The sequence below is a fragment of the Mustela erminea genome, chromosome 3, assembly GCF_009829155.1.
Source record: "Mustela erminea isolate mMusErm1 chromosome 3, mMusErm1.Pri, whole genome shotgun sequence".
NCBI lineage: Eukaryota > Metazoa > Chordata > Mammalia > Carnivora > Mustelidae > Mustela > Mustela erminea.
Genome location: NC_045616.1, coordinates 58,999,887 through 59,018,204, shown reverse-complemented (window position 1 = coordinate 59,018,204; position 18,318 = coordinate 58,999,887). Strand labels below are relative to the sequence as shown.

General features: G+C 38.6%; 1 protein-coding gene across 6 annotated transcripts in view; it reads left to right on the top strand.

Annotated features, from left to right (window-relative positions):
* Positions 1 to 18,318, top strand: part of MSH3 (mutS homolog 3) — a 182,926-nt gene that overhangs the window by 125,112 nt on the left and 39,496 nt on the right. For all 6 annotated transcript variants that reach the window (XM_032335833.1, XM_032335838.1, XM_032335834.1 and 3 more), the window contains one exon: positions 2,885 to 2,996. In XM_032335833.1, coding sequence (XP_032191724.1) covers positions 2,885 to 2,996 — 112 coding nt within the window. The remainder of the gene's footprint in view (positions 1 to 2,884; positions 2,997 to 18,318) is intronic.

The following is an 18,318-nucleotide window of genomic DNA, read 5'->3' as shown; positions in this document are numbered from 1 at the left end:
GAACACTGTTCACCTAACATTGTTGGAAATTAGAAAATTTGATAACAACTACTTTAGGTGAAGTTATGAAAAAACAAGTCAAGTTTCATATCCTACTGGTGGGAAGTTAAATTGATACAGTATTTCTGTATGTTAAAATAAAAAATATGCATACCCTGTGACTTAGAAGGTACACTTCAGGAATTTACTCTGGCTTAGAGAAGCATTTGTCCATGTGCCAATGGACATAAATGTAAGATTGATTGCAGTATTGTTTATAACAGTGGAAATCTAGACACAGTGTCCGTGTTCGACAGTGGAGAACAACTGAATTATCTATGCAGCAGCTTCTAAAGAACACTGAAGATCTGACAAGAAATGATCCTGAATCTTAAGTATAGCATCCCATCAGGTTCCACTGGACCTAATTTCACTTTTTAAATTTCTTAACGGTCTTTTAAAGAACAAAGAGAAAATTCACATTTTTCTTTAAAGGAGAATAAAATCCTGTTTTGCATTTACCGTATGGGTCCATTGGACCCTTTTATAAATCTGACATGTACTTTGGGATCTTTAATGATTTTTATCTTTTCTGTATCTGGAGCATCTTGCTCTTTCATCATTCAAGAATTACTTTGTATTATTTATCAATTAGTTCTACTAAAAAGTCTAAATGTAAGAAAACTAGAGAATGACAATACAAAGGTAAGATAATCACTACCACACCATCCTTCCTTGTTCTAATTGTATTGCTCAGAGTGCTGCATCGTTCTTCAGGAAATTGTAAAAGACTAGAAATAGCACTGCTGTAATCTAACTACAACTGTTATTATAACTGTTACAGTTATAATTAATTAATTTCTATTGATGTAATAATTAACTTTCACATATTATAACTGCTGCTTCTAACTTTCATTGCACAGAGTTGAGAATTCTGAATTAAGTTTTTCACCCATAATAGAAAAGACGAAAAAAGTAAGAAGACATTTCACAATTATTAGATTAATCAAAAGATGAATGCGAAAGAGAAAGATAGCAGTGCTCTAGATACTACCGATGATGATGAAATTTCTTGTATAAACAAAATCTCAGATCGTAAGTGTTCAGGTGACAGTGGCCTAGGTGAATTTTCCCAAGCTTAAGAGTCAGTGTGTGAATAATGTATTTCTAAGGACAAAATGGAATGTGTTCTCCAGTTAGTTACTCCACAGGCATCACACATCATACAACATTTGCTGACGAGAACCTGAACAATCCTGACATGTAGTGGTTCCTTTGTCTTTTGTGATGTCTGTGCCCTAAGGTTTACCTGATACTGTTTGTAGGTGTACAGGTGTGCCTGTACACCTAAAAGAAGATAGATGTTGTAAAATAAAAGTATTGATTAGATCGGTTACTCTGGTTTGGTATTTATAAATATAAAACTGAAAATGTTTTGCATTTGTGGAGCAAAAAAGATGGCTGTCCTCTCCTCAACAAAACGATAAGCTTTAAATATTTTTAAAAATCTAAGTATTGCATTTTTGTCCATGCAAGTAGGAGAAGAACCAAAAGTTATGATAAGCTAGAACATTTTAGGAATGTATGGAAATCTAGAATCAGTATTTATGAATGACTGTGGTCTAGGTGCATGCACAACAGCTGAGTTAATTACTTGGAGAGTATGTTGTCCATTCCAAGTATATTGCCTCTAAGTCCAGGAAAATGTGGAATAAAAATTTGAGATTTGCTCTGTTTAAGTTCTCACTAAAATTTGTCTTGGGGTTTTTTTTGTTTTGTTTTATTTTTACTAGCTCTTTGTTGCCACTTCTGCAAATTATTTGTAAAATGACTTGAAAGTATTAAAAAAAAATAAGAGTCCATTGGTAAATGGTGAAACGTATTTTTAAGTATTGAATGTGAAGGGGAAAAAATGTAGTTGTAGAATAATATATTACAGTGTGATCCTGATTTGTTTTGCTGTTTCTGTTTTTTTAAAGATTTTATTTATTTTTTGACAGAGAGAGATCCCAAGTAGGCATAGAGACAGGCAGAGAGAGATAGGGGGAATCAGGCTCCCCGCTGAGGGAGCCCACCCTGGCCTCAATTCCAGGACCCTGAGATCATGACCTGAGCTGAAGGCAGAGGCTTAACCCACTAAGCCACCCAGGCACCCTGTTTTGCTGGGGTATTTTTTGTTTTTGTTTTTGTTTTTAAGAATCATAAATCAGTGCAATGAGTGTGTAAAAACCTAAATGCAGAGAAGAAAGTTGGGAAGGGTAGACACCACACTGATTTCCAGGGAGGAGAATGAAAGGAGGGCAGTGCTCACAGGGGCTTTGAAAAATAAATAAAGCTATAGATAAAAACAGAAAAATATAAAAGCTTAGAAAGGAAGACCAACAAGGTAAAAAAAAAAATTTTTTTTTGTATCAAAAAAAGCAAAAGATACCAAAGACTGTAGAAAGTTGTTTCACTTAAACAGGATATGAAAATTTAAGGTCTCCAAGTCTAACACATAACATAATTTCTACTAATGTAATAATTAAATCTGGAAATAATTTTCAGTGACTTCCTTTATTATACTTATTACTAAAAATGATTTAAATGGCAGTAATCTGAACTGTAACTTCTAGTAATGAAAATGTTGATCTTAGAGAATAGTAGAGAAAACAAGATCTTGTAAAGTAGACTTCAGCAGTGGAGCTATTGTAAGACTGATAAAGTTTGTGCTTTGAGCACTATTATTATAATAACTGTCCTCCCAATTCTTATTTTATAGTTAAAATTTAGCTTTTATACTCAAAGCCTTATTTTGGGTGTGTGTTTACTTAAAGTCTAACATTATTTCTTATGCTAGAACTTAGAGATTTTTTTAAAAGGCAGTTTTCATGCCTAGTAAATTGAAACATGCTTCTTTTGGCAGACCAACTCTGCAGGAGGGGAGGAAAATCGTGATTAAAAATGGTCGGCACCCTGTGATTGACATGTTGCTGGGAGAACAGGATCAGTATGTTCCCAACAGTACGAATTTATCAGTAAGTACCACATGATGCCAGTAAACAAGTCAAAGTTGATAACACTGATCCAAATTTTTAAATACAAAATAAGTATTTTTGTAATTTACTCAGGATTTAACTTTGGCGTTAAATATAGTAATCTTGGGCTGTAGTTTTATATTCAGCAGCAAGTATGGAGTTGGTGTCATTTCCAATGAGAGATTAAATGAAAAGATTTATTAACTAAAGGGTTAGTCTTAATTAGTTATCCTAGGTAACCCCTATACATAGTTTTCATTTATAAATGTCCAAATATGCTAATAGGGTGGAATCATACTGGAGTTTTTGCAAATTTCTAGTAGTGTTTAATGCTATATGTCTGTCCTGTCTTTCAGTATTTTAAAATGTTATGCAAAAGAATTGGAGATGCCTCAGCTGATTTTGTTGATGAGAACTTTGTCACACAGGCTAATGTTCTCTCTCTCACAGAACATTAATGATCCTAAAGATTTATTCATTTAACATATACTTACTGTATTCCTATTTAGTTCCAGGTAGTGAAACAAGTATTAGGACAGGGAGTGGTAAGCAAGACAGAACTATTCCCTGCCTTAAGGTGCTGTGATCAAGCAAGAGGGTAGCCAGGCTATTATAATACACGATATAGGAAACCATGTTGTCCTGGGAGCATGTAGCAAGGTCAGCCTAACTTAGTGTAGAGAGAGCATCAAGGAGGGTTTCTTGGGGATAAAATACTAATTGAAGACGGAGTCAGTGTAGGCCAGGGAAGTGGAGAGCAGTATACCGAGTCCAGGAACCAGTGTGGCGGAGGCTGCGAGTGAGGCAGAGCAGGGTGAATTCAGGGGAGTGAAAGATGGTGAGTGATGTGGAGCACAGAGTGTTAAAGAAGGGTTCAGATATAAGGAAGAGGCCAATTTGCTCATCGCCATATTAAGGAATTTTGATTTTTTTTTTCCCCTAAGGGAATGAGAATACCAGCAACAGAATGTTTGAAGCTCTGAAAAATAGCAAACTTGTGAGATGGAGTGTGTGTGTGTATGTGCGCCTGCCTGTGCCTCTGTGTGTGTGTGTGTGTGTGTGTGTGTTTGTGTTACATGGAGTTACATTGTCAAAGATAGAGTCATACGCTAATTGAAGTGGTGTAATCATAGATTTTATTCAATAATGTAATTGCAGTAGAGAAAAGAGTCCAGTGTGAACTGAACTCAACTTCAATTTGTGCAGAGGTGACTGGGTGTTTTGAAGGGAGAATGGGGAACTAGTGGGGAGGAATGGGTGGGAGTGGAGGGTTATCTTGCAGATTCAAGGGAGTCGAAATTATAAAAAGCAGGAAAGGGTATTGGTTAATGTGAAACCCCTCTGGGTTTACTGACTGGCATCTGGAGTGTATGCCCTCACACAGGGAGTAAAAGGAAAGGGAGAGTTATCTTCTAGAATGTTTGTATTTCAGAGATGGCTCACCTCTTCTAGGTTGCAGAAGAGTTACACCTCAGCAGGGCAGAGAAAGGATTTATAACTGTAAGCTTTCTGAAGTCATTGCTTTAAGAGGAAGTTCAAGGGCCTTTGTGCCTTTTGTCAGGTTTTGGCTGGAACATGTTGTAAATTTTCCTGCCAGTCTTGTACTTTTTTAGGTAGGAACTTAAAATGAGTTTGGGATTATCCTAAGAACATGGTCACGAACTATTAGAAACGATGCTAGTTGACTGGATTCTTAGTGGGAGGAGTAAACAAAATCATTTATGTTGAAAATGTGAGTTTTTATAGGACGAGACTGAAGCCTAGTGGAGAAGAGGGCTCAGGACTAGAGTTTGGTTAAGGTAAGAGCATCTTTGTCAACATCAAGTGAAATAATCTGGTGGTGAGATCGGAGAATTAGTATGTAGGGAGGAGCTAAGGGGGAGAGGTCGTTGTATCAGAGAATGAATGTCCAACTTTAGAATTTCGGAGGTAGTGCTCTTCTGGAGGCGGCAAGTCCGAGGTATGACCATGGAAGCTGAGTAGCAGAACTGGAGAAGAAATCAAGGAACAGAGTCTGGGAAAAAGTCACCCACGTGTATGTTGAAATCATTTAAGAGAACATCAGCATTTGGAGGAGAAGCTGACGGTGTTCTAGGTGTCAGGGATGGAGACTGGTGACCTGGAAGTTTGTCAATACCTGAACTGAAGACAAGCAGAGAGGGTGGTCAGGTTCTAAAGAAACACGTAAGAACATGTAAGAAGGAACCTCTGAACTATGGGATATGTGTGGTAGGAAGTGGCAGAAAGCTCAGCCTCCAAATGAACAATAGCCAGGTTTCTGTTTAAGCCTGTTTAAAAGAAATGGTAAGCAAGGATGTTAGAAACATAGAAGGAGTTGGGACTTTGGGTCAGTGGGAGAATTGGGATGTAGTGCAGCAGCTAGAAATTAGGTCAGAGAAAGGAAGCCCAGAACAAACAGCAAGGGAGTTGAGAACATAACAGAGTATACTCCCTCTTGGGCTGTGAGCAAGGGCGACAAAGGTGTGCATGTGATGAATTTGGCTACAGCTGTGGTGAGTGAAAGGAAATGCTTTCAGTTACGTTTAGTTTAATATTACATTTGGATGCAGCACATAGATTTGTTGGTAGTATATAACCTGATCCCCAAAGTCTATAAAGTTGTTCATTCTCATTAGGGAATTTGTAATTGACTTAATTTATCAAGCCAAGTTAACACTTCTTGATGCTTTATTGACTTTTAAAGGAAGGCTATGTGAACATAAGAATTTCTTTTTCACTTCTCACAATGCCAGTGGGGTATAGCTTTTCTTGAGAAAGTAATATAGTTGCAACATTTAATACCTTGGTTTATATTTTACTTATAAATCACTTGAACATTATTTCCTGTTACTGTTCCCATCCCCTAGCATGCCCACCAGCTCAATCCCAAGTATGTTATTCTTGACATTGGGTTTTTTTTTTTCCTTTGCTTTTTCATTATTTTTCCCCTCTTTTGCTTTCTTTTAAAAATGTATTACACTATTTAATAAAGCAAGATTTGAGAAACTAAACTAGCCTTTTGCCTAATTATAAAAATGTTTTAAGGAAACATTAAACTTTTATATTTAAATTTTTACAAAATAAATGGAGTGATTTTTTTCCCAGTAGGCACTTCAGAATATTCCAGAATATTCATTTCTTTTACATATGCTTTTTCTAACTTGAGTAGGAGTTGATATAGAACTGTTGCTATGGTGAAGTGCATTCTATTTTACAGGGTATAAATTTATATATAGGGATAGTGTTGAAAAAGAACTTACTATGTAAAACTCAATTTAAAATATTTTATAGGTGTTAATTATAAAATATAGCCTGAAAATAATTTCCTGAAAGTCAAATGACATTGTTACTTTTGATAATCATGTAATTTTAAGAAATGGTCTTTTGTACATGTGATTATAAGTGTACTTTTCTGGATTCTGTGTTAAGTGAACTTATTATAGTCCTTCTGAACAAGCCAACTTTCTGCCTACTTTTCTGCTCCCAGTTTTAAGAATACTCTTCTTCTCACATTTCGTAATCTGGCATTTACTTTGTATTTTTATTAGCATTATTTTATGAATATTTTGTTCTTTGAGATTTTGACACACTTTGTCAGTATTGTGCTTGAGATCAAATTACACAGAAGAAAGAGATAGAATACCTTCCTAATCTGGTGGGAGACATACCCAATTAAATTAATAGTAATAGAATACTTAAAAAGGCCCTGAAGGAGCTAACAGATTACATGGTAGAAAAATTGGCTTTAAATGAGCAGGAATTTCAAAGTAGAGGGATATCCAAATGGTCCCTAAGAGACTAACATTTTCTTGACCTGCTATATATTAGCTTTTCTAGAATGCAAGAATATGGCAGAGGATTAAATAGAGAGGAACTATGAACTTTGAGGTGTTTGGGGGACACTGGGTAGTGAACCTAATGGGAACATGGATTGATGGATATGAAAAGACCAGGTGAGGGGTCTGAGCTGGAGTTAACAGATTTTAGAATGATCATGATGTATGTACTGCAGTTTTGATTCTGAATCTGTCAGGGAAATTACATGAACATGTAAAGAAGACTGATGAAAAGGCCCTCTCAGGCACTAACACTGAAGGTTGATTTAAGTTTCACTGAAAGTAGGTTTAAACGAAAACTTTTTAAAAATTTTAAGGCTATATATTTATTAGAGAGTAAGAGTGAGAGAGAGCACAAGCAGGGGTTGCAGCAGAGGGAGAGGGAGAAGCAGGCTCCTCACTGAGCAGGGAGCCTAACAAGGGGGCACAATCCCAGGACCTTGAGATCATGACTGGAACTGAATGCAGATGCTTTACCGACTGAGCCACCCAGGTACCCTGAACTTTTTAAGAAACTTTTAAACATATTTATCCTACCTCATTTTCAGAATTTAGAGATATAGTTTAATCTGAAGATCACACTTGTGATACTGGTAGCCAGATGTTACTGTATATTCCTTTCTATCCTGTGGGACCTGGCTCTTTTACATCTTCTAGGAAACCTCAGTTTGACTTCCCCAAGCAGAATTGAAAGCAATACTCTTTTAAATCCTCTCTTTGTTTTCTACCCTGATTCACTATATAATCTGAGTGTTTGTAGACTCAGCAGCGTGGGATCTCCCACCTCCATCTTGCCCCTCTCCAGCACATTTCTGCATTCTGCAGCCACAGGGCTTTTCCTAACCTGTCCTAACACTCTCCCATTTAAAAGCATGCTTAAAATTCCAGCCATATAGTTCCCAAGTTACTGTGCTTCTGGGACTTGGCAGATGGTATTCCCTCTGCCTAGAATGTCATCTTTCTCCATACCATCCACTCCTGCCTCACACACACCCACAGCCCACCCCACCCCACCCTCTAGCTCCTGCTGTTCTCGAAGTCTTGTCTTGGGTGTCACTGTCTGCACCAAGCCTTTCCTAACCAGTGCTGGGTTTGGGTACCCCATCGCTTACCCATAACACTCATATTTCTCCCCATTTTAGTACTTAACCAGTAAATTATAACTGCCTTTGTTCGTGGTTCCCAGTGCACTGTGAGCTTCACAGTAACAGAATGGGCTTTCTCTGGGTTAGTTGTGATCCCACTGTCAGTCACAGTTCTCTCATACTTGGCAGGCACCTGATCATATATGGTAAATAAACAAGAAATAGCCACAAGCCTTGGACAGTCTTCAAATCTCACTTTAAACTTTTGCCTCCCGCCAAGATATTATGTTCCAGAATGTTATATGGGGAATATCACAGGTTACTGACTAATTATATTGTAGAACTAGAAGGGAAAATAGGGGTCATTTAGTGTAACCATATCTTCTTACTTATGAAGAAACAAGGCTCAGAAAGAGAGAATTGACATGCCAGAGGTTACCCAAGTTGAGTGATCTTGAGCGCTCTCCCAAAATACAACAGTATTCTAGGGCAAGCCAGTGCTTTTCAGTTGTTTTCACTTTGTAGCACACCTTCAAAATGAGAATTTGGGGCACCTGGCTAGCTCAGTCGGTAAGCATCTGCTCGGGTCATGGTCTCAGGGTCCTGAGATTGAGTCCTGCGTCAGGCTCCCTGCCAGGGAACCTCTTCTCCCCCCACTTCTGCTGCTCCCCCTGCTTGTGCTCAGTTGCTCTCTTTCTGCCAAATAAATAAAATCTGTAAAAAAGAGAGAGAGAGAAAGAAAGAAAAGAAAATGATAGGAGGAGTTTGATGATACACTGGAATGAAAGAAAAAGGAGAAGGTTGCTTGGAGCCAAAGAGGTTGGCCTAGCGCTCTGGCTGCCTCAGCCCCACCTGCCACCTTGAGGATTAGGATGGATTAGGACGTCAGCTTCTTAGCATCCCTGTACCCCGTGAGGCAGACCAGGGCATAATGTGCCAAGACATCCTGCTTGGGAAACACCACTGCAATCTGCTACCATCTCAGGACTCTATTTATTAAACCAAATGCCTTTCTAATGGATGGATTTTTGATAGTGACTAAAGTTAGAGTTTGACTTTGTGTTTTTTGTCGGTAAAGATTTATTTATTTATTTATCTATCTATCTATCATTTATTTATTTATTTATAAATACATGTTATTTATTTATTTATATGGGGCTCAATCCCAAGAGCTTGGGATCATGATCTGAGCTGAAGGCCAGACGCTTAACTGACTAAGCCATCTAGGCACCCCTGTTTTTTGTTTTTAATGTAAATAATATAAATTCTCCTTATTGGAAGAGAGAGTGGGAAAATTGTGGTTGGTAGCTTCTCAATTTGTGGAAGGGAAGAAAATGAGTTGAATGTGCAAAGCAAGAAGTTTCCCAGGAAGTACTTGAACCTGGTAGATTTTTGTGGCCCAAGGGAAGTCCACAGCCCAGCTCTTGTGGAGTGGGACTGGGTGGACACTGGAACCCTGGTCACAGTTCCTTCTCCTGAGATCAAGAAGGGGCTTTAAGCACCTCAGTGCCTGGCCATGTGTGGCACATAGTAGGTGCTCACACATTTGTTACATGAATGATGCTTGAAACTGGTAAAGATGAAGGAGTACAAGAGGGGACCAAGGATCCCCAGCTTCCCATTTCCTCCCTTCTCCCAGACAGAGTCTTCTAGCTACCCCAGAAATGCTTGGTTTGGCTATATAAAAGTTAGACTCTTTGTATTTGTATTCATAAGCTGTTGACTCTTTGTACTTAATTACCAAATAGACTAACAATAATGCATCCCATAAAAATATGTCTGAGTATTAGGTTTAATTTAATTCTATGCCTGGATTATTTGCATAGCTTTTGCTATAAATGTATTTTTCACATAGGATGATCATGGGATCACATTGTTAAAAAACTGAGGAAACACCAGTGGCATTTTTTTTAAAGATTTTATTTATTTATTTGACAGATCACAAGTAGGCAGAGAGACAGGCAGAGAGAGAGGAGGAAGCAGGCTCCCTGCTGAGCAGAGAGCGCGATGCAGGGCTTGATCCCAGGACCCTGAGATCATGACCTGAGCTAAAGGCAGAGGCTTAACATACTGAGCCACCCAGGTGCCCCACCAATGGCATTTTAACATTGTTTTTTGTTACTTCTTTCTTACTTCAGGTGCCCATTTCTTCCTGCTTCTGACACAGTGAGATAAAGAAGGATATTTTGGGGGTGCCTGGGTGGCTCAGTGGGTTAGGCCACTGCCTTCGGCTCGGGTCGTGATCCCAGGGTCCTGGGATCGAGTCCCGCATCGGGATCGCTGCTCGGCGGGGAGCCTGCTTCCTCCTCTCTCTCTCTGCCTGCCTCTCTGCCTACTTGTGATCTCTTTCTGTCAAATAAATAAATAAATTCTAAAAAAAAAAAAAAAAAAGGATATTTTGTATGATAACTGCTTATTTTTTAAAGTGTTCTGACCTATATTGCTATCTCTGCCCAGAATGTTCCTTCTTCTGTCTTCCTGTCTATAACCCATCTCCATTGATGGAACTCCTACTCATCCCTCACGAGCGAAAAGATATTACCGCCCTCTCGGTTCTTTCACCATTACTCTGGCCAGAAATAATCTCTTTTTTATCCTAGCACTTTCTTTGTTCTGTCTTTAAAACTCATCACATATCACTCGTTGGTACACAAAGGTAGTGGGGGAGTTGATTAGAGGTGTAAATTCATACCTTGGTTAGCTGTTATTTTATTATCATCTTGGATAGACCACTGTACTCTTCAGTTTCTTCATCCACAGAATGAGGGTTTAGGTTGAGTAACAACTAGCTCTCTGTGGAATATAATTTGGACAGCATCCAGGCATCAGAATGGTCTGGACCCTTTCCTTAGCATGTCAGCATACAGCCTTTGCTCCTCTCCAACTTCATTATCCCCCTTTCTGTTTGTAGATCCCCTTGGGTTAAAAGTGCAAGGATTTGGCTAAGAGCTTATCTGGAGGAGGCTTTCACTAGGGATTTTCTCACTGTAACCTGTTATTGATTGACATGTTCAGGGAATAAAACACTTTAAAACTGCCAAACTTTTTCAGCAGTCTGCAACTATTATAAAAATAGTTCTGCCATGAGTCTTTTTTGAAGATCGATGTCAATATCTGTACCTGTCAAGGAAGGAAACCTTTCTTGTAGAAAATTAACTGATGCCCAAGTCTTTGAAATTAACATGTGACAATTTTATTGTTTCATTTCATTTTATTTTATTTTTGCAGTACATCTCCTGACTTCAGGGGCATTCTGACTGACCGTCATCACAGTGTACCCAACAATAGACCCAGGGTTGCTGGCCCTGCGCTAGAGCAGCCCTTGTATCTGGCAGTGAATGTGTCTGCCTGTCATTGAGAAGGGAGCCCCTGTGAGACATCTGTCACGGGGATGATCTATGCTTAATATCCCTGTTCAGCTACTTGGTAGCTCCACATTACTGGGCAAGGTCCTTAGACTCCCCAGGCCTGTTTCCTCGCCTGTAACATGGGAATGTAGTAGTACTTGTATGACCCTGTGAGGCCATTGTGAGAACAGAATGAGGTGATGCCTACCCAGTCATTAGCACAGTTACTCGTGGCACGTGCTAGCTGTGATTTTCTTATGATATCTTAACAATTGCCTTCTAGTTTTCATCTCCACTTCTCTTTTCTTTACACATATGACAGCATTCTTTGTGGAAATTGATTACTTATCTCAAAACTTACTGGTTTAGAGTCCGTGTTTGATTCTTGATACAAAATACTAATTTTATTGACTAGTGCTGTCACCGGTGACATCAGCAGTACTAAGGCAGAAACTTTAAAGATTGAACTCTAGCTTCCTCAAAGGTTTACTCAGGCCAGACCATAGGTACACTCCAGAAACAGTCCCCTTGGTACAATACTTCAGTGTTGGTTTATTGTCATTCACCCATCCATCGATCTGTGTTTTCTTTTCTTTTCTTTTCTTTTTTTTTTTTTTTTTTGAGATTTTATTTATTTATTTGGGAGTGAGAGCACAGAGAGAGAAGGTGAAGCAGGCTCCTGCTAACCAGGGAGCCCAGTGTGGGACTCCATCCCAGAACCCTGGGATCATGACCTGAGCCAAAGCCAGATGTCCACCCAACTGAGCCACCCAAGTGCCCCCTCTGTGTCTTCTTGAGAATTTGCTCTATGTGCAGCATCGTGCTCCATGCCTGGCACAGGTGTGGACACCATCTCAACTGTCTAGTTGAATGCATTCCTGGGAAATTCAGTAGGCTCCAGAATGGGTAAAAACTTGGTTTTTGCCAGCTTTCGGCTTCTGGCTACTCCGCTGGAATGCTTACTTATCCTCGCTGGTTTTCCAGATAGATTTAATGGGTTTTCCACATCTGGGACCTTCTGATGTGTGGTGCCTCTGATACATAAGCCTTTGCCGGGAGGTAGATGCACACGTGAGATTCTTGATCATTTCCTCACTTACCCTGTCATCTTAGGGACTATAGAGGAAAGGGAGTCACATATTCCTGACTAGTTCTAGAGAGAATGCAGATGATTTTTTCATCTGTAAGGGTGGTGAATATCCCTGTCGTGGTGCCTTTCACCAGTATTTATTAAGTGCCATTTTTTGTCAGACCTTGTAGTCAGTGGGGATGGGAAGTAAGATGGGAACTTCTTTTCCTTTCTTTTTTTTTTTTTTTCTTTTTAAAGATTTTATTTATTTATTTGACAGATAGAGATCACAAGTAGGCACAGAAGCAGAGAGAGAGGAGGAAGCAGGGTCCCCGCTGAGCAGAGAGATGGATAGGGGCTCAATCCCAGGACTCTGGGATAATGGCTTGAGCCAAAGGCAGAGGCTTTAACCCACTGAGCCAGCCAGGCACCCCGGGAACTTACTTTCTAGCAGTGACATTGGTATTAAGTACATAAGAAAATTAGGGGAATTACAGAGAGGGATAAAAGGTATAAAGAAAAAAATGGGCTAACAGCATAGTGTATGACAGGTTAGAGGGGCTTAAGGTAGATTGAGTGGTCAGAAAAGGTCTCTCCTGGGAGCTGATGTTTGAGTTTGGACTTGAATGATGGAAAGGATCTAATCTCAGGGAAGAACATCTCAGATGGAAGGAACAAGCTATGGAAAGGCCCAAAGGCAGGAATGAGCTTAGCATCTTATGGCAGGTGGAAGAAGAACATAAATCCAGTCAGGCTAGTGCTGAGGTAACGTGTGGAGTGGGGGAGGAGATTAGGCCACACAGGTGGGCATGGTCTTTAGGTCATGGTGAGGAGTTGGGGCTTTAGTATTAGAACACTGGGGAGCTATTTGAGGGCTTTTAGCAGGAGGCAAATTCTGTTTTAATTTTTAAGGCAGTCACTCTGACTGCAATGTAGAGAACGATCTGTGGGCAGAGAAGCAGAGAGACTAGTCAGGACCTGCTGCTGTGGTCCACTGGGATGGTGGCAGTAGAGATGCCACCTACAGATAGTTGAGTTGAAAGCGTTTCACTTCTTAAAATCTTCTGAGTTCTTGTCTGAAGTCTTCAGATGCTGGATAGGCCTGGAAAGACCACTTCCACAGAAGGGACCGCATGTCTGACTGGGTCACTGTGTACCATTTTTCCAAGTGAATTCCACAGCTTCCCCCTTTTGATTCAACCCAGAGCCACATACTGTCATATGCCTGAATTTGGACATGTTATTTTTCAGAGGGTCATAGAATTTGAGGATGAGAAATCATTTAATTCAACCCCCTTATGTTAGAATTTAGGAAACGGAGACGTGCAGAGCTCTCTTAACATTTTAGTACCCTCTCACATTTTTGATTCCCATTTGAAGAAGATACCTAATTGAGCCATAAGTATAAATCCTTTTATCTTTCAAGTGATTGGAAGAAATAAGGTATCTACAAGATAAAGGGTATACTTTTTTTTCCTCGTAGCTTTCCTAATTACTTATTTTAAAAAATTTGTTTTGTGTCTGCACTTCCATCACCCACCCCCATTGCTTGCTGGGTTTGGTAATTCCACTTGAAGCGGCTCCACCAACAACACCTTCACCATTCAGGGCTCCCTCGTGACACATTGTAACCCTTGTGTAGGTTATTCTGCCTTGTATTACATTTTTTACTTTCTAGTATGTAGAGTTTTTTTCTGGTGTTCTATTTTTATGTAAATATGCTGGAAATCCAAATAAAGAAATGTCATTTGAAACTGTGTAAATTTTTCCTAAATATGTTAAGGGATTTGTAAAGAGTTGTTTGATGGTTCATGACAATTATTTATGAAATAAATAATTAAATCTTAAAATAATTTATTTAAATAATTTTCAACTACCTGGTATTTCAAACAAGTGAAAAAGTGTAGAAAACAGTATAGCAGATACCCATTTATCCTTCACTCAGATATCATAGAGAATGACCTTCTGTGATATGAACTTTAGATATATTTAAAGTAAATAAAGTGTTACAGACCTCCCCCTTCACTTCCTTATCTCACTGGTAACCATTATCCTCATGTTACTTGTTATCCTTATGCATATTTTTGTTCTTTTATTTATTTATATATATATATATTTTTTTTAAAGATTTTATTTATTTATTTGACAGAGAGAAATCACAAGTAGATGGAGAGGCAGGCAGAGAGAGAGAGAGAGAGAGGGAAGCAGGCTCCCTGCCGAGCAGAGAGCCCGACGCGGGACTCGATCCCAGGACCCTGAGATCATGACCCGAGCCGAAGGCAGCGGCTTAACCCACTGAGCCACCCAGGCGCCCCTATTTATATTTTAACAATATATAATTTTGTGTATTTTTAAAGTGTACACAGATATGGCACACTGAACCTGTCATATGCTATTTTGTAAATGATTGTTTTCGTAATTGTACAAAGTACATCTTTTCATTTTCCCAATGATAGACAGTTAGATTGCCTTTTTTTTCCTATTATGAATACAAACAGTACTAGAATGAATATAAATATCTTTCTGAGTACTTGTTTATTTTTCTAGGGTAGACTCCTAAAAGAGGAATTGCTGGGTCATGTAGACCAGTAATACAGAATCTTTAACTTTACTAGGCCTTTCCAAATTGCCCTCCATATACTTCCAACATGCCGCATAAGTAGACTCTTAAGCCTTTTGATAATATGATGAATTTTCTGAAAGTATCTTTTAAAAATTATTCCTTCAGAAATGTTCAGTTTTTTTCGTTTGAATGTTAGAGATAGCTTATAGGTCCCTTGAACAATCCTGCAATTTCCTTTTCCTTTTCCTGATTAAGACTGTGTTTTTGGCCTTGAGTGTTTCTTTTTCTATAAATATCCTGTTCATGTCCTTTGCCCATTTTTCCATTGTTTTGGTGTTTTTACTGCCTAGGAGTATTACTTTATTTTAGGCCTTTTCATTTTGTGTTTAATCAAATGGGAGCACCTGGGTGCTCAGTTGGTTAAGCAACTGCCTTTGGCTCAGGTCATGATCCTGGAGTTCTGGGATGGAGTCCCACAATGGGCTCCCTGCTTGGCGGGGACCCTGCTTCTCCCTCTCTCTCTGCCTGTTGCTCTCCCTGCTTGTGCTTTTTATCAAATAAATAAATAAATAAAATCCCAATATACTTCCATTTTTTTTTTTTAAAGATTTTATTTATTTATTTGACAGAGAGAGATCACAAGTAGGCAGAGAGGCAGGCAGAGAGAGAGAGGGGAGGAAGCAGGCTCCCTGCTGAGCAGAAAGCCCGACGCGGGACTCGATCCCAGGACCCTGAGATCATGACCTGAGCCGAAGGCAGCGGCTTAACCCACTGAGCCACCCAGGCGCCCATGTACTTCCATTTTTAAATCTTCCTTTATAGCAAATTAGGATTTGTGATCTCTTAAAGAATCTTTCTCTACCCCAAAATCATATATTATTGTCTAATAATCTTGTTTGTTTGTTTGTTTGTTTTTTGTCTGTCGAAGCTGTAATGTACCTGAAACTGATTTTTGTTTATGATGTAAGTTAGGGGTCAGGATTTCTTATTTTTCTTTAAGGACATCCTTTTGACCAAACACCATCATCAAAAGATCATCCTTTGTGTACTGTACTGCAGTGTATCCTTTGTCATAAATCAATTAACTATATACACATCAATCTGTTTCTGTGTTTTTTTCTTAAAAATTTTATTTATTGAGAGAGAGAGAGTGCGAGCAGAGAGAGGAGCAGAGGGAGAGGGACAAGCAGACTCCCTGCTGAGTGCGGAGCCCTGTGCACAGAGCTCAATCTCACAACCCTGAGATCATGACCTGAGCTGAAGTCAAAAATCAGATGCTCAACTGGCTGAGCTGCCCAGGTGCCCCAGTCTGTTTCTACTTTATTCCACTGTGGGTCTTTATGCCAGAACCATAGGAATTTATTTATTGTCACATTACAGTATTGAGCTTTTCAGTCCATGAACATAGTATATTCTTTCATTTACTTAGGTGTTCTTTCATTTCTTTCAGAGATATTTTATAGTTTGCTGTGTCTTTTGTGTTTCCCTATCTTGCTTATTTCGTTAGATTTATTCCTAGGTATTTGAGTTTTTTTGATACTGTGGTCAATTTTATCAGTAAATTTTCTGTTTTTAACTACTTATTGCTAAAGTCTAGAAATAAAGTTGACTTTTGAATCCTGACCTTACTTCCAAAGATCTTGCTTAATTCATTGATTATAATAATTTTTATAGGTTTCTTTAAATTTTCTGGAAACATAATCATGATCTGTAGGATTAATGACAGATGTATTATTTTCTTTCCAAAGATTGTACCTTTTATTTCCTTTTTATGCCTTTTTTTTTTAATGAGTAGATACTGAATTTTATCAAATGCTTTCTCTGTGTCCTTGAAAATCATCATCTGATTTGTCTTCTTTATTCTTTTAATGTGGTAAATTACATTGATTGGTCTTTGAATATTAAACCAACCCTATACTCCTCAAAAACTCTAAGTGTCTGTATAGCTTTGGATTTGCTTATTAATATACTAAGGAGTTTTACATACATTTTTGTGGATGAAATTGGCCTGTAATTTTTTTTTTTTAATCTTCTTGTTGGGTTTTTGCTATCAAGATTCTGTTGGAGTTTTGAAGTGTTTTGGTAAGAGTTACCCTTGTTCTATTCTGTAGAAGAGTTTTTATAAGATAAGTGCTATTTCTTACATGTTTGCAAAAATCAGTGGAGAAATTATCTGGGTTTGGAGTTTTTCTTGTGGAAGGGCTTTTAATTACAGATGAGTTTCTTTAATAGACATAGGATTATTCAGATTAGCTATTTCTTGTGTCATTTTTGCCAATTTTAAAAAAGCTGCTCATTTTATTTAAATTTTTGAAATATTTGGGTAGGTCCCAAGTTTGACTATTTATAATAGGTTTATTATTTTTAAATCTCTGTAGAAGAATTAATTTTATTTTAATCATTATTTTCATCATTCTACTCATGCAAAGTTTCTCTCTTTGCTTTCAGTGTGCTAAGCTCTTTCTGTTCCAAGAAACATAGATTCATTCAAGTTCCTTCAAGTAATGGAGACATGTGACCCTCATTTTAAAGCTACCTGTAACCATAAGAGAAAGGAATCACAGGGAGAACAAGATCTCTAGTACAGCTTGGCTTTAGTGAGTCTAGAAATGTCTGGTTAATTAGGATATAAGACAACTTTAGAGATGGAACTGGTTTTCTTTTTATCCCCTCAATAGTAAGAGTTCATGATATTTTAACTTTGAGACCCTCATTATTGGCATGAAATTTCTCAACTACTCTGTGCTTTCCTCTGCTTTTTTTTTTTTTAAGATTTTATTTATTTATTTGACAGACAGAGATCACAAGGAGGTAGAGAGAGAGGGAAGCAGGCTCCCCGCTGAGCAGAGCCCAATGCAGGGCTTGATCCCAGGTCCCTGAGATCATGACCGGAGCCAAAGGCAGAGGCGCAACCTGCTGAGCCACCCAGGCACCCCTCTCCTCTGCTTTTTCTTCCTTTTCATTGCTAACTATCCCTTTACCCCCTGCTCTGTGTAATTTTTCTTCATTCCTTTTGTTTCCTCGTAACTTCTTACTCATGATCTCCAGTGCTTTGTGGCCTTGTTCTGTCTTCCTCCAGATTGAATCAGTGCGTGGTACTCAGTTTAAACTCCCAAGAGATTATTTGATTAGTTCCAGAAGCCCTTTTATGTGAGGCCACCTCTAAGACTCTTGGTGAGTTACACAGTGGCCACTCTTGACCAAGCAGGTATTGCCCAGCATGGTGGGTTCACAGAGCACAGCACATGGATGCCTCGGGCTCACTTGCTGCAGAGGTCTCCTGCTGGACAATTTCCCTTAGGACAAGTCTATATGTGGCAAGTACTGTAATTGGTTAATAGAGGCAAGTTCTAGAAGTTAAATTAGTATAAGTGTTTGAGCTTTTCTGCCACTTTTTCTTTTAGATTTTATTTATTTATTTG